Source organism: Pelophylax lessonae (assembly GCF_965119305.1).
Source record: "Pelophylax lessonae genome assembly, chromosome: 11".
Taxonomy (NCBI): domain Eukaryota; kingdom Metazoa; phylum Chordata; class Amphibia; order Anura; family Ranidae; genus Pelophylax; species Pelophylax lessonae.
In genome coordinates this window covers 230,318,932-230,335,079 of record NC_138778.1, presented here as the reverse complement: position 1 = coordinate 230,335,079, position 16,148 = coordinate 230,318,932, and the positions used below count along the sequence as shown (strand labels likewise).

The 16,148-nt window shown below is 47.2% G+C and overlaps 1 protein-coding gene across 1 annotated transcript in view; it reads left to right on the top strand.

The window, feature by feature from the left end:
- LOC309567501 (ABC-type organic anion transporter ABCA8-like) overlaps nucleotides 1-14,353 on the top strand; it is a 134,635-nt gene extending 120,282 nt beyond the window's left edge. The window contains exons 28-39 of the mRNA XM_082272887.1: nucleotides 3,669-3,775; nucleotides 5,512-5,632; nucleotides 6,297-6,420; nucleotides 7,407-7,498; nucleotides 7,902-8,071; nucleotides 8,477-8,552; nucleotides 9,820-9,914; nucleotides 11,107-11,226; nucleotides 12,226-12,366; nucleotides 13,731-13,810; nucleotides 13,911-13,966; nucleotides 14,220-14,353. Of these exons, the coding sequence (XP_082129013.1) occupies nucleotides 3,669-3,775; nucleotides 5,512-5,632; nucleotides 6,297-6,420; nucleotides 7,407-7,498; nucleotides 7,902-8,071; nucleotides 8,477-8,552; nucleotides 9,820-9,914; nucleotides 11,107-11,226; nucleotides 12,226-12,366; nucleotides 13,731-13,810; nucleotides 13,911-13,966; nucleotides 14,220-14,312 (1,275 nt within the window). The 3' untranslated portion in view covers nucleotides 14,313-14,353. The remainder of the gene's footprint in view (nucleotides 1-3,668; nucleotides 3,776-5,511; nucleotides 5,633-6,296; nucleotides 6,421-7,406; nucleotides 7,499-7,901; nucleotides 8,072-8,476; nucleotides 8,553-9,819; nucleotides 9,915-11,106; nucleotides 11,227-12,225; nucleotides 12,367-13,730; nucleotides 13,811-13,910; nucleotides 13,967-14,219) is intronic.
- Nucleotides 14,354-16,148: the final 1,795 nt, after the last annotated feature.

Genomic DNA, 16,148 nt, shown 5'->3' with positions numbered 1-16,148 from the left:
TGGCTCTGTCCTCCCCCCTCTCTGGTCCACCTGGCTGCACCTCCCTCCCCCCTCCTGTGCACCTGGCTCTGTCCTCCCCCCTCTCTTGTCCACCTGGCTGCACCTCCCTCCCCCCTCCTGTCCACCTGGCTGCACCTCCCTCCCCCCTCCTGTGCACCTGGCTCTGTCCTCCCCCCCCTCTCTGGTGCACCTGGCTGCACCTTCCTCCCCCCTTCTGTGCACCTGGCTCTGTCCTCCCCCCTCTCTGGTCCACCTGGCTGCACCTCCCTCCCCCTCCTGTGCACCTGGCTCTGTCCTCCCCCCGCTCTGGTCCACCTGGCTGCACCTCCCTCCCCCCTCCTGTGCACCTGGCTCTGTCCTCCCCCCCTCTCTGGTCCACCTGGCTGCACCTCCCTCCCCCCTCCTGTGCACCTGGCTCTGTCCTCCCCCCTCTCTGGTCCACCTGGCTGCACCTCCCTCCCCCTCCTGTGCACCTGGCTCTGTCCTCCCCCTCTCTGGTCCACCTGGCTGCACCTCCCTCCCCCCTCCTGTGCACCTGGCTCTGTCCTCCCCCTCTCTGGTCCACCTGGCTGCACCTCCCTCCCCCCTCTGGTCCACCTGGCTCTGTCCTCCCCCCTCTCTGGTCCACCTGGCTGCACCTCCCTCCCCCCTCCTGTGCACCTGGCTCTGTCCTCCCCCTCTCTGGTCCACCTGGCTGCACCTCCCTCCCCCTCCTGTGCACCTGGCTCTGTCCTCCCCCCTCTCTGGTCCACCTGGCTGCACCTCCCTCCCCCCTCCTGTGCACCTGGCTCTGTCCTCCCCCCTCTCTGGTCTACCTGGCTGCACCTCCCTCCCCCCTCCTGTGCACCTGGCTCTGTCCTCCCCCCTCCTGTGCACCTGGCTCTGTCCTCCCCCCTCTCTGGTCCACCTGGCTGCACCTCCCTCCCCCCTCCTGTGCACCTGGCTCTGTCCTCCCCCCTCTCTGGTCCACCTGGCTGCACCTCCCTCCCCCCTCCTGTGCACCTGGCTCTGTCCTCCCCCTCTCTCTGGTCCACCTGGCTGCACCTCCCTCCCCCCTCCTGTGCACCTGGCTCTGTCCTCCCCCTCTCTCTGGTCCACCTGGCTGCACCTCCCTCCCCCCTCCTGTGCACCTGGCTCTGTCCTCCCCCTCTCTCTGGTCCACCTGGCTGCACCTCCCTCCCCCTCCTGTGCACCTGGCTCTGTCCTCCCCCTCTCTCTGGTCCACCTGGCTGCACCTCCCTCCCCCTCCTGTGCACCTGGCTCTGTCCCCCCCCTCTCTGGTCCACCTGGCTGCACCTCCCTCCCCCCTCCTGTGCACCTGGCTCTGTCCTCCCCCCCTCTCTGGTCCACCTGGCTGCACCTCCCTCCCCCCTCCTGTGCACCTGGCTCTGTCCTCCCCCTCTCTGGTCCACCTGGCTGCACCTACCTCCCCTCTCTGGTCCACCTGGCTGCACCTCCCTCCCCCCTCCTGTGCACCTGGCTCTGTCCCCCCCCTCTCTGGTCCACCTGGCTGCACCTCCCTCCCCCTCCTGTGCAACTGGCTCTGTCCTCCCCCCCTCTCTGGTCCACCTGGCTGCACCTCCCTCCCCCCTCCTGTGCACCTGGCTCTGTCCTCCCCCCCCCTCTCTGGTCCACCTGGCTGCACCTCCCTCCCCCCTCCTGTGCACCTGGCTCTGTCCTCCCCCCTCTCTGGTCCACCTGGCTGCACCTCCCTCCCCCCTCCTGTGCACCTGGCTCTGTCCTCCCCCTCTCTCTGGTCCACCTGGCTGCACCCCCCTCCCCCCTCCTGTGCACCTGGCTCTGTCCTCCCCCTCTCTCTGGTCCACCTGGCTGCACCAACCTCCCCCCTCCTGTGCACCTGGCTCTGTCCTCCCCCTCTCTCTGGTCCACCTGGCTGCACCAACCTCCCCCCTCCTGTGCACCTGGCTCTGTCCTCCCCCTCTCTCTGGTCCACCTGGCTGCACCAACCTCCCCCCTCCTGTGCACCTGGCTCTGTCCTCCCCCTCTCTCTGGTCCACCTGGCTGCACCAACCTCCCCCCTCCTGTGCACCTGGCTCTGTCCTCCCCCTCTCTCTGGTCCACCTGGCTGCACCTCCCTCCCCCCTCCTGTGCACCTGGCTTTGTCCCCCCCCCCTCTCTGGTCCATCTGGCTGCACCTCCCTCCCCCCTCCTGTGCACCTGGCTCTGTCCTCCCCCCTCTCTGGTCCACCTGGCTGCACCTCCCTCCCCTCTCTGGTCCACCTGGCTGCACCTCCCTCCCCCCTCCTGTGCACCTGGCTCTGTCCTCCCCCCCTCTCTGGTCCACCTGGCTGCACCTCCCTCCCCCCTCCTGTGCACCCGGCTCTGTCCTCCCCCCCCCCTCTCTGGTCCACCTGGCTGCACCTCCCTCCCCCCTCCTGTGCACCTGGCTCTGTCCTCCCCCTCTCTGGTCCACCTGGCTGCGCCTCCCTCCCCCCTCCTGTGCACCTGGCTCTGTCCTCCCCCTCTCTCTGGTCCACCTGGCTGCACCCCCCTCCCCCCTCCTGTGCACCTGGCTCTGTCCTCCCCCTCTCTCTGGTCCACCTGGCTGCACCTCCCTCCCCCCTCCTGTGCACCTGGCTCTGTCCTCCCCCTCTCTCTGGTCCACCTGGCTGCACCTCCCTCCCCCCTCCTGTGCACCTGGCTTTGTCCTCCCCCCCCCTCTCTGGTCCACCTGGCTGCACCTCCCTCCCCCCTCCTGTGCACCTGGCTCTGTCCCCCCCCCTCTCTGGTCCACCTGGCTGCACCTCCCTCCCCTCTCTGATCCACCTGGCTGCACCTCCCTCCCCCCTCCTGTGCACCTGGCTCTGTCCCCCCCCCCCTCTGGTCCACCTGGCTGCACCTCCCTCCCCCCTCCTGTGCACCTGGCTCTGTCCTCCCCCCCCCCTCTCTGGTCCACCTGGCTGCACCTCCCTCCCCCCTCCTGTCCACCCCCCACCTGGCTTCACCCCCCTCTCCTGTTCACCTGGCTCCATCTGCCCCCAATTGGCTGCATCCCCCCCCTCTTCTTTCCACCTGGCTGCACCTCCCTCTCCTGTCCACCTGACTACATCCACTCCCTGTCACCTGCTCTCTCTCTCTCGCTCTCCCTCTCTGTCACTTCCTCTCTCTGTAAACCCCCCGTCTCTCTCTCTGTCAAACTCTCTCTCCCTGGGGGGGGGGGGGGGCGCCGATACAGTCCCTCGCCAAGGGCGCTGGAGACCCTAGGTACGCCTCTGAGTGGAGGCGGGGCTACCTAAACGTATGCTGCCATGGAGTCTGTCAGGAAATTACAATTTGTACTTTCTATTTACAGTAAAACTTTTTTTTTTAACTAACACTTGTCAAAATAGGAAAAAAAACTTTTTTTTTTTCTGTATAGATTACATAGAAATTACATTTTTTTTTTTTTTTTATTTATTACAAAAAAAATTGCAAGACAATATTTCCAAAAAAAAAGAAAGCAATTTTGTCCCCAAAATTAATGTTTATTACTTTGTTATCCTAAATGAGGAGTTGCTGAATAAACTGGCTCATAGTGGAAAATGTATAATTGCTCCATAGGGGTGAACAGGTTCAAGAAGTGGTTAGAGGGCCACAAATTAGCATTGTCCCATGTATGAATTGTGAGAATTTCCACCTCTCCACAGAAGCCCGGTTTCTGACTCTCTCTGCTTCCTCTTCAGCCGTACGCACAAATCATAATATTATGGGGCCTTCTGTGGTTTTTGGAATGGAGGATTGGAACCAGAAGTTTAAAACAAGATCCGTTATTCAGGTGGGTGGGTGATCAATGTACTCACAATGACAATCATTTATATAGATATGATTGTGGATTTGGCCACCTAGTTGAACATAAAAAAGCTAAAGCCACAACAAACAATTTAAAAGTGGGTGCTGATCTCACTGTGTACTCAACTCTTGGCTTTGAATAAGGCAGACATTTGTCCCCCTGGGCCAGGACTGGTAATATATATTGGGCTGGTGGCCCTAAGTGGAGATGATTCACCATTCATACCAGAAGTCAGTGACACATGCTGGACATTGGCAATGAGCAAACTTCTGAAAAGTTTTACCAGTTGTGGTTCAGCCAAACAATTTAAAAATTCATTCACCTCCAAAATTCGGAAATTCTAAACCTAAAGTCCTTTAGAAGTTGAAAGTAATCTGAACCAGGCTCCAAGAAAGTGTGTATTACAGAGCGGCAAATGATGATAAATTGGGCTGAATGGTTTGGGAAGCTGACCTGGTGGCAGTCAAGCTAAGAGTGGTCAGCAGATGAAGACATAAGGTAGAAGCAGCCTTTAGCCCCTTTCTCCCTGAAGCCTTTTGGGGATTTAAACCGCTAAAAATAATTCAGTTTTGAATCACAACCACCAAGTTTAAAAAACTCAATCTGAATCTAAGTTCATCCACATTTCAGGATCAACTCGGGGGGGGGGGGGGGTCATTATATAGTTACCTGCTCCCTTTTTATACCTGTGATTGCAGCTCCTGGCAGAGGAAGGTCGCTCCAGCTCTGATCTTCATTTATGAAGCGGGATGCCAATGGCTGCAATAGAAGCCAATACTGGAAGATGTGATAAAGTGTATCACAATAAACCACGTACTTAAGGAACACCCCCATGTCACCATGCCCACCAATCACTGTGGCACCACTGCACTCTTTGCATGGTATATATTTTCTTTAGTCTACAGCTATCCAACACCACCAAGAAGGGGCCACTATGTGGTGTGCCTTGAGGTTTCTTCAGGGGTGCCTCAGCAAAATGCCCCCAACAAGGCAGCGGGTGGATGAAGCCTGCCTTTTACGTTACACAAAGTCACGGGTTTTCATTGTGCACGTCACGACCCTCTAGCTGCCAACCTGCTAACAACCGATGACAATGACACAAGGAGGATGTCAGTCTCCTGCGTAGCATGCTTGTTTGATTCTCGATCTGCTTCTCTCCATAAGCTTTGGGGTCATATTAGCTGAGTGATGGAGAAAACTGAGGAAAAAGAGAAACATTGGAATACTAGTCAGTACCAACTTGTACTCTTAACGTTGGGCATCCTACGTGTGTGTATGTTTCTGCATTATGTAAAACTATTAGAATAGTTTTTTCATTTTAGGATGAGGTGCCTCGAGACTGTTCATCATAATTGTAAAGGGTGCCTCGAGACTGTCCATAATTTCTGGGGTGTGCCTCGACTGGAAAAAGGTTGAGAAACATTGATGTAGACTCTTGTACTCTTTGTACTCCACCATTTGTTAAACATAACCATGTACATGTAAACTATATTTTACCGTCCAACACATTGTAACATTGTAAGTGATGTCCTCTACCTAGCATGTGCTTTTGTCTGTTTCTGATACAATTCACTTGTATGTTCTATATGTTTCATACACCCGTTACAATATAACATTATTAGGTAGCTTATTGTGTTTCTTTTCATTTTTATATTGGGAATATGAAATTACTGCTAACATGCTCCATGCTACGGGTCTGACACTTTCCTCTCTTCATTCAGATTCACCAATAGAGAACATCCGTTTACCCAGAATCCCGAGCAGCTGGACGATGCCGATGAGGAGGTCCTTGCTGAGAAAGAAAGGGTTAATACTTTGAAAACAACAGATCAGGAGGAAGAGGTTATTAATTGCTAAATGCAAATCCGCTAATATACATCATGCTCCTGCTTGTTAACTGTCACATCATGTCCTGGCCATCATCTGAAACTTGGAACTAGGCTGGCAGCAGGAGTGGCTGCTCTGCTGTCTGACCAGTTAAAAGGTGATGAGCAGGAGAGAAGGGCAGTGGTCAGTCAGTCTCTGCTCATTGTCAGATTATACAAAGTACCCCGTCTATCAGCGGTGTGTTAATGTATGAAGTCTACAAAGGGCGCTGTATGGACCAGACTTTCTCAACCCTTTTACCCCTCAAATTAGTTTCCAGGTCTCAGGGAACCCCTGATAAAAATATTATATCTGGGATCAGAGGGAAGAATGCCCCCCTTATAGGTTTACACTTGGTTTTGTCCAGTGGTGTTGGTCTTGGAATTATGTCGATGCCACCAAACAGCCACAACTCAGGAAACCTCTGGAGGAATCCTGGTTGAGAATGGCTGGTCCAGCCTGACCTAGAAATGTAACTCTGCAGATATAAATATTCATAGAAGTTACAGATTTTAGTAACTTTGTAGCAGTCACATGAGACTCTTCTTTATTGGCCCATTTTTGAAATTTTGTATCAATTACAAATTAGCTGTTCTTTAGAATCAAATCATGCATTGAATTTATGATTTTACACTGATAGAGGCCGACCATACTTGTTGATAGTTTACGGAAAGAGTTTAAGGAGAAGTCAGGCATCTGTGGACTTTTCAGGAAGAAGAAGAAGAGAACGGCCATCAGTCACACCTCATTCTGCGTCAAGAAAGGTCAGTTCCTGTTCATTTCTGTTTCTTTGAGTGAGGTTGACCATAGAGAATGTGTGGCCAAAAGACCCATGTGTGGTTGGAAATGTGCGGCCAAAACATCCATGTGTGGTTGGAAATGTGTGGGCCAAAACACCCATGTGTGGTTGGAAATGTGCGGCCAAAACACCCAATGCGTTGTTGGAAATGTGCGGCCAAAACACCCATGTGTGGTTGGAAATGCGCGGCCAAAACACCCATGTGTGGTTGGAAATGCGCGGCCAAAAGACCCATGTGTGGTTGGAAATGTGCGACCAAAACACCTATGTGTGGTTGGAAATGTGCAGCCAAAATACCCATGTGTGGTTGGAAATGTGCGGCCAAAACACCCATGTGTGGTTGGAAATGCGCGGCCAAAACACCCATGTGTGGTTGGAAATGCGCGGCCAAAAGACCCATGTGTGGTTGGAAATGTGCGACCAAAACACCTATGTGTGGTTGGAAATGTGCAGCCAAAATACCCATGTGTGGTTGGAAATGTGCGGCCAAAACACCCATGTGTGGTTGGAAATGTGCGGCCAAAACATCCATGTGTGGTTGGAAATGTGTGGGCCAAAACACCCATGTGTGGTTGGAAATGTGCGGCCAAAACACCCAATGCGTTGTTGGAAATGTGCGGCCAAAACACCCATGTGTGGTTGGAAATGTGCACGAGGTCTATGATCCAATTTTAATCCCACTGAAAGCAGAAGAGAGTCTACATGACAATGCCAGTCCATGTGTCAGATATTAAGGATATGTTCTCTTTTTCCATGATATAACATCACAACGTTTCAGATTAAAGTCTGCGGTAACAGAGTAACTTTAACCTTTAAACACCCAGATTATTTCTTTTCAGTGCAGCAGGGGTCTGATTGGTTGCTGGGAGGAAAGCAGACATCAATCTTCTATCAGAGATTTTTAAATATCAATGTTTCAGTTTTGTCTGTTTTTTTATTTTTATTTTAAAGGTGAAGTCTTGGGACTTCTGGGCCCCAACGGAGCCGGCAAGACCACATCTGTGCTGATTCTGGCAGGAGAGAAGAAACCATCAGCTGGAAAGGTGAGAGGTCATAGAGGCACGGAGTGGAGGCCTTCAGGGCTCATGTTCAGGTGTTCGAGGGACATCTTACCCCACTAAGGTTATGAGGCACTAAAGAAAAAGGTTTTGCTGGAAAGCACCACACCACCAAAATGCAATCAATAAAACATTACCCACTATCACAAATACATCTAACAGCAAGAAAACATTAAAACATATGAGAACCCAAGTAATTAAACAACTACTTTTTATAAAAAAAAAAAAGGTTCATGTCTGTACATACTGTAGATGGTTAAACATATGAGATTTACCTACCCACATTTCCTAAAAAAAAATATTATGATAGGCCCCATTGCTGGTAGGCTTTGAGCAAATGTCTAGCTTGGCATTCTTTTAAGGCATCTTCACTGACTGCCTCCTACAGGTGGTGTTGGGTAATGCAGGAGATCCCCATAGGACTAAAGACTCTGCAGAATTGGGCTACTGTCCCCAACACAACCCTCTGTGGCCCAACCTCACCGTAAAAGAACATCTGGAGATCTATGCTGCTGTGAAGGGCATGAATAAAGAGGACACACACCGTGCTATCAAACGGTAAGCTAATATGCACTGAACCTTCCTCATGATGCAGACCAGGAGTTGCATGACTCCATTTCCTCTGCTCTCCTCCATATTGTTTGGTCTTGAGAGTCCCAACTACAGAAATTTTGGCTTTACCATTATGCTTTTAGGTTTTTGGGAAAAACAGAGCTTAAAGTAAACTCACACAAACACATGCAAACCTAATGCAAAGACTGTCCTTGTCAGAAGGTAGTCATAGACCTCAGCTCTAAAAGGCTACTAACAGCTCAGCTCTGACCTAGCATTGACAAGCCATCTGTGTACAAGTTCAGACATTTCCCCTATGAACCTCTCTGTCAACATCGTAATAAATCTCACAGGTTAACAAATCATAACTAGATTGTTCTTCTCATTATGTCTCCATACTTCGGTCTGCAGGGTGAGTCAAGCTCTGGAGATGAAGGACCATCTCAATAAACCTGCCAGGAAGTTGTCAGCCGGAGTCTCCAGAAAGGTGTGTTGTTTTCCTGGACTGTGTTCTTAGCTCAATGGAGTAGATGTAGTTAGACATTCAGGATATCTGAAGAGGATCTGCAGAGCTAACCGTGGCCATACCCTCATAGACCAAAACTTCACTGTGTCTTGTAAAATGATTGGCTGGGCTTTTCACATCTCCACCAATGCTGCCCTCTGAAAACCATTGAATGTAGCTGGAATCATAAAGCCTATATTAGAGAGGGTTTTATAAACCTACCAGTCCAGAAGCTAATCAGTAAGTTTATGATAGTTGTTAATGTAGGTACAGTATCCATAATATATATAATAATGAAGGTTAAACACTCATTGGCTCCTTAGTCATCAGGCATCATCCAGCATGTCCATAAGTTTATTCATTTTATCACCTTTGCTTATATCTGTAATCAGGGCTTTTTTTCTCAGAAAATTGGTGCAGGAACTCAACCACCTCCCCGAGGTTGTGGAGGATTATCAACTATCAAGTTCCAGTTCGCAGCTCTTGATTTAAAATAATCGGGGGAAGATCCACAGAGAATTTCAAACAAGTGACCAAAATGCTGTGGCCCTTCTTTCACGGCTGCTTACCTCTGCATCCCCTATCCACATCTCACTTTCACCCCTCTTCAGCGCTGATCTCGGCATGCAACCCCTTGCCCACTGCCCCACCGTCTCCTTCCCTCCTTAAAAGCTCCACCATCTTCCACATGTCTTACTTGTGTTGCTGTATTAGGCTGAAGAACCCAGCCAGCTCTATGCCCAGTACCTCCTTGCACACTGTAGGTGGCTCTTGAAGGGGGACCAATCCAGTGGGGGTGTCAGGATCTGCACTGCACCCGGGCACCACCCCGGGCACCTGCATCTCCCTTGTCCCCATCCTGCACTCAATGAAAGCCTCCTTTGGGGATCAGATCTGTTGGAGCCATTGGAACTAAGGAGACAAGCTGTCAATGATAAGCACAGAAGCTGGACTTCTGTGTTTACAAGTGATAGTGGTGAACCGGGAGCAGAGGGCCTGAGCCAGAGGTGATGGAACTGAGTTCCACCAAGTTCCAGCTGAAAAAAAGCCCTGTTTGTAATTATTCTGTGCATGTAACCTAACTAAGAGCAGATATTTTCTGCTGGATTAAGACTTTAGATCACGGATCATATCCTCACAAATTCATACAGTTATCATAAACATTAAGTATCGATAATGTTGCCAATTTTGTGTTTAGGCCAACATGGTATAAGCCAGATTGACCTTTTAAACCTCTCCTGTTCTCTAGGTGTGTTTTGCCATCAGCATGTTGGGTAATCCCACCATCGTTCTCCTGGATGAACCTTCAACTGGCCTGGACCCAAAAGGACAACAGAGGCTTTGGTGAGTCCTGTCTCAAGTTTACCAAGAAGCTAATACCTTAAAGAGGTGCTCTGCTTTTATTTTCTTTATATGGACCCTGATTCCTAAAGTGACATGTAACAGAACCTCCGACCCACACTGTACTTGTGGTCTTCCGTCAGTATACGGCTTCTTTCCAGTCATGAACATACAGCCCAGATTTTCCCAGCACTAGGAGCATCTGTCAACGGAGGTACCCAGTCGGGGTGCCAGTTGATGACACATTGCAAGGGCGTAACTGTTTCAGTGATCTTCTCTGGATACAGCAAGGCCAGGCTTCATCCATTTTGTTATATTTGTTCTTACATACTCATAAGTGTATTGATTGGTGTTTCTTGCTGCTTCATGACCTTCTGACATCAGACTGAGCTACTGCTAATTTTTAGGGATTTTTGAGAGTGTAGTTATAGCGCTAGTTCCCATCATCCTGATCTTGTAGTCACGTCTGTCTCCTCCACTTATAGTATTGATTTAAATCCTATAACACATGCATTAGACAAAAGTATGACACTGTAACGGAACCGTCGGCCCACGCTGTACTTGTGGTCTTCTGTCAGTATACGGCTTCTTTGCAGTCATGAACATATATACAACATTTTCCCAGCCACCCTCATACAAAGTTAGCCAACAACTTATCTTGTACTGGAATCACTCTTTATTGATTATTGATTAGTCACACAGAATTTATATACAGCATGGACCTCCCCCTCCTGATCATATTACCACACACAGGTCAGGGGTTGCCTGATTACATTATCATATTCAGATGAAATTGTATACAGAAACAGAATTAACCTAAACTAATTATCTAGCCATCTGGACAGACACAACGTGAGGTCATTAACATTTAACAATGGAACAGAAAAACTTAACACGATACACATTCCACCTCAATAGATAGACAATAGGACAAGACTGCCAATGACAGTCTGTCAGTCTCCTACATTGAAGTACATGCAATACACATCTACGTATTGCTATGATTATTTAGGAGTCAGACTTCATGGCAACAGGCTATAGGTCTCACAGTGTAAAGTGGGATTAAATCTTCATATTTCTCAAGAGATATTGCTGACAAGTATTACTGTCCCACTTGAAGCAATCCAAACCATTAAGTATCTGTCTTTCACTCCCAGTGACGGTGAGTACTTTAGACTTTTCTTGTGTATTTAAGGAGAGCCATCCGAGCGGCCTTCAAGAACAAGGAAAGGGGCGCCATCCTGACCACACACTATATGGAGGAGGCCGAGGCTGTGTGCGACCGCGTGGCAATCATGGTGTCTGGAAAACTCAGGTGAGAAGGAACGATGCCATGAATGAGTCAGGGGAAACTTTTAGGAAGCCAGGAATGCAATGAGGGAGTAGAGATGTCTTGCATGTTTGATTTATAGAACATTGATCCAGTATACCTGTGTCATGGGGGTAACCACTCCATAAAACTCAAAAACGTCATGGTAGAGACATGAGGAAGGAAAATTTAATGCAGATTACTTAGCTCTGGTATCACAGAGGTTGGAGGTGGAGACCTCTCTGGAGACACAAGTTATTGGCAGATATGTTAAACTAAATTCCCCATATTGTGGCCAAATGAAGACACTTTATTATTTGGCATCATGAAGATTTTTAAATATGTCTAATAATGGAAGCCAAGATAACACAGAAAAGGTAACAACAAAATATAAAAAATTTCTGATCTATTTGTTGTAATTTATAATTCTTACTTTCATATAAAAGTTAAGAAAACTGTTGGCAGGGTACTTCTTTTTTTTTTTTTTTTTATGGAAACATTGTAACAATTGTTGAGGTCCCCTTACTTATTCTTTTGGAATGGGTTAAAGTGTATTTAAAGCCAAACCCTTTTATTATATATATATATATATATATATATTTGTAATTTATGGTAGGGTTAAAGCCCCTACCAGATTTTTTTTTCTTTTTTTTTGTTCTGTGTTCTTCTGGGGAGATTTCACTACCTGTTTTAGAGATTCAACTGGAAGTGAGAAGAAATCTCCCCAAAATGAGAGGGATTCCCCTTCTAGAAAGTTGTCACCAAAACACTTGTCACCATCAAAAGATTTACCCTCATCATACAACGGTAAAATTTTGGGTTTCCGTCTACTTACTGTAGAGATGAGAAGGGTCACCTTTACATACGGAGGGGTGAATCTCCTTAGCGGGTACACAGTCCATGATAAAAACTCAGTTGAAGGTCTAACCCTTCCTTACTCTCTACAGAACTAAAAAAAATAAGTTTTGGTTTTGCATATACACCCACACAGCATTCCTCCTCCAGGTGTATCGGATCCATCCAGCATCTGAAGAGCAAATTTGGTAAAGGTTACCTCCTGGAGATCAAACTGAAGGACACCCAGCAGGTCGATGTGATCCATCAGGAGGTCCTCCGCCTCTTCCCACAGGCCGCCAGGCAGGACAGGTAAAGTAGCTAAATCTGGGCAAGATTCCAAGACCTCCAGTAAAAATTGATTCATCCAACCCCATTATTGACCGATTCTTGGGTTCCCTTTAATGAATAATCCTCAGTCTTAACATAAACATCACTTAGATGACAGATTCATAGATCTTGGGATATGACAGAATCCTGTGGTAGGGGACCCCTAGATCCCAGCAACGACAGACCACACTCTTCCGGGTCCCTTTAATAATAGGACCCATGCATAGACAGATCTTTAAGTAAATAAGATACATTATCCTCTGTCCAATTCCTAAACCAAATTGTTCTGTTTCATATACCGCTTTATGCATTGGCATACCTCTTTAAGACCCAGTCTGTTCAGACAGTATGGTCACCTGCTGACTTGGCACCATCCACCGGCAGCTTAACTCTTCAATAAGACACAGAAGTTGAAACTAACGCAATTTTACTCTAGCTGGTTGCAGTAGAGAGGATGTTTTTCTTGTCTTTTGAAGCGCAAGAAGACCTGAATGTTCCTAAGCCCTACTTCTGGGAGCTACTAACTCTGACTAAGGGAGGAAGAAAGAAATGGGCAGGGTCTAGCTAGGAATTAGCTGAACAGACTAGCATTAAACAGGGTGGGGGGAGTACAGAGGGAGATACTAAAATCACATAGTAAACAAGGTGTAGTGGCCCAAAACTGCCACTGAATGTCAGCATAGTACAGAACAATATTACTCTGATGGAGTTCACTACAACACATAAGAAATACATGAAAGTGGAGCAGAACACAAATAGTGTAAGGTTGTGGTGGATGACACTTGTTGGGTTTAGTGATTGGATGTTTCCATTGAATGTCGGTCTTTACCCCGCAGGTTCTCCTTGGGAGACCTTTACTTTATTAACTTGTTGGGTTTAGTGATTGGATGCTTCCATTGAATGTCGGTCTTTACCCCGCAGGTTCTCCTTGGGAAACCTTTAGTTTATTAACTTGTTGGGTTTAGTGATTGGATGCTTCCATTGAATGTCGGTCTTTGGTCCGCAGGTTCTCCTTGGGTGACTTTTACTTTATAGACTTGTTGGGTTTAGTGATTGGATGCTTCCATTGAATGTCGGTCTTTACCCCGCAGGTTCTCCTTGGGTGACCTTTACTTTATTAACTTGTTGGGTTTAGTGATTGGATGCTTCCATTGAATGTCGGTCTTTGGTCCGCAGGTTCTCCTTGGGTGACTTTTACTCTATGGACTTGTTGGGTTTAGTGATTGGATGCTTCCATTGAATGTTGGTCTGTACCCCGCAGGTTCTCCTTGGGTGACCTTTACTTTATAGACTTGTTGGGTTTAGTGATTGGATGCTTCCATTGAATATCGGTCTTTACCCCGCAGGTTCTCCTCCTTGTTGGTCTATAAGATCCCAATGGATAATGTCCAGTCTCTGTCCCAGGCCTTCCTACACTTGGAGAATGGTAAGATTATACAGCTGGTAATGGAGCTGAAGATGAATGTGAATGACCCCACAGGATGGTACGAAGGTCTTACTAATCTTTGTGTATTTTCTGTACACAGCTAAACAAATGTTTAACATTGAGGAGTACAGCTTCTCCCAGTCCACCCTTGAGCAGGTAATGGCACTGATATCCAATGAACACTGACAAACATGGCGATAAAATCCCTACTGTCTTGATGCGATTTATTTTGTTATGTAGGCTTGCTTATTCTCTGAGATTTGCAGTCAGGGTCTCAGGGGACAGCGGGGGAAATCAGAAACTCAACAAAACAATTATATTTACTAACTTGCTGGATTTTCCTGACCATGTTCATGAACATAAGGTGTGGTAAGAAGGTGCTCAGTCTTTGTTGTTTGTTTACCAACAGGTCTTCCTTGAGTTGGCCAAAGAACAGGAGAAGGAAGACTTCCACTTAGATTCATCATTCAGATGGAAACACCTGAGGAGTGAAGAGATTTAACATTGTCTGTAATAGTATTATTATTATGTGCCTTGTGTGTGTGCGGCTCAAACGTCTGCCTTAGAAGATCCACTGAGATGGACACTGTAAGGGAAGCTGAAATCAACCCCACAAGCGAGGAATGCAAGACAAGTATCTGAGTCTGAGACCTCTTTTAGCATTCCTTTGGAGGAAGACTAACCATTTATATGTGCCTGTATACAGTATATAGTTACATAGTTACATATAGTTACAAAGTTACATATAGTTACATAGTTAGTCAAGTTGAAAAAAGTCACAAGTCCATCTAGTTCAACCAAAAAAATAAATAAATAAAAAAGTCGTACAATCCTATACCTGCAGTTGATCCAAAAGAAGGTGAAAAACCCCAGCAAAGCATGATCCAATTTCCTACAGCAGGGGAAAAATATCATATCATATCAGCTGTGTGATTATGTAACCACAGAGAGGAGAGGAGCAACATTACTATGCAGAGTAACCTTTCATTTCACATCCCTTTATCAACAGAAACATTTTGTAGCTTTTTGAGCCGTGCTTCAGGGGTCTGTTTATAACAAAAAAAACACATTGATATTCGTCCAGCAAATTTGCATGTACGTTAATTCTTTGAGAATTGAGCAAAAACAAATGCTCTTTGGGCTATTTTCTTATCTGAACAAATGTTCTTTTATTATAGGCCTTAGTAAAATACTGTATTATGACCACTAGATGGCGATAAGGAACATTGGGAATACAATACACACATCTTTGTAACAAGGGATTCAATTTAACAATTCTAGAGAACACTAGAGGGAAATAGCATATGAGGCCTCTTCCATAAGGGGTAGTCTCCTCCAACGGATCTGCCTGCTCAGAGGGGAATCTGTCCGCTGATCCCCTGTCACGACTAGGGGTCAGGCTTGAAGACCAGTAGCTATAGCAGTGGAAACTTACACAGGAACCCGCAGAATAGGAACACCAGCAGGTCACCCTGGCAGATGACATGGGCTCACCTGAGGTGCGGAATCTAAGTACTAACTGGTGTACACAAGAGCTCTTGATGGTGGAGATGGATTTTTCTACGTGTTAGCACAAGGTCGTGGTCCTCAGGATCGGCCCACCAGGAGGTGAGCAAGCCAGGGTCCAAAAGCATATATAGCAGGTAGGGATCAAGAAGAAGCGTAATCAAGGAACAGCCAAGGTCGATAATGAATGGTCATGAAGATACGGACGGCAGCAGGAGAGACAAGCAAGATATTGGCTGGAGAGAGCATAATATTCTGGCAGACAGGATGTGCAGAGACATAGCTTAAATCAGGAAGTTCATGGGAGGAGCAAAGGGTTCAAGGTTCAAGGCAATTAACCACTTAAGCCCCGGAAGATTTTACCCCCATTCCGACCAGGGGGTATTTTACGACTCGGCACTGCGTGACTTTAACTGACAATTGTGCGGTCATGCAATGTGGTACCCAAACGAAATTTACGTCCTTTTTTTCCCACAAACAGAGCTTTCTTTTGGTGGTATTTGATCACCTCTGCGCTTTTTATTTTTTGCGATATTAATAAAAAAAGAGCGAAAATTTTGCAAAATAATGACATTTTCAACTTTGTCTTTTAAAAAATATCCAATATACTCAATTTATGTATTTTTTTTTGGCCAAAATATATTTAGCTACATGTCTTTGACAAAAAAAAATTCAATGAGCGTATTTTTATTGGTTTGCGCAAAAGTTATAGCGTCTACAAACTATGGTGTAAATACAGAAATTTACGCAGCTTTAATTTTTGACTGCCTATCTCATTTCATGAAGTGCTAAAATGGCAGGGCAGTACAAAACCCCCCCAAACTACCACTTT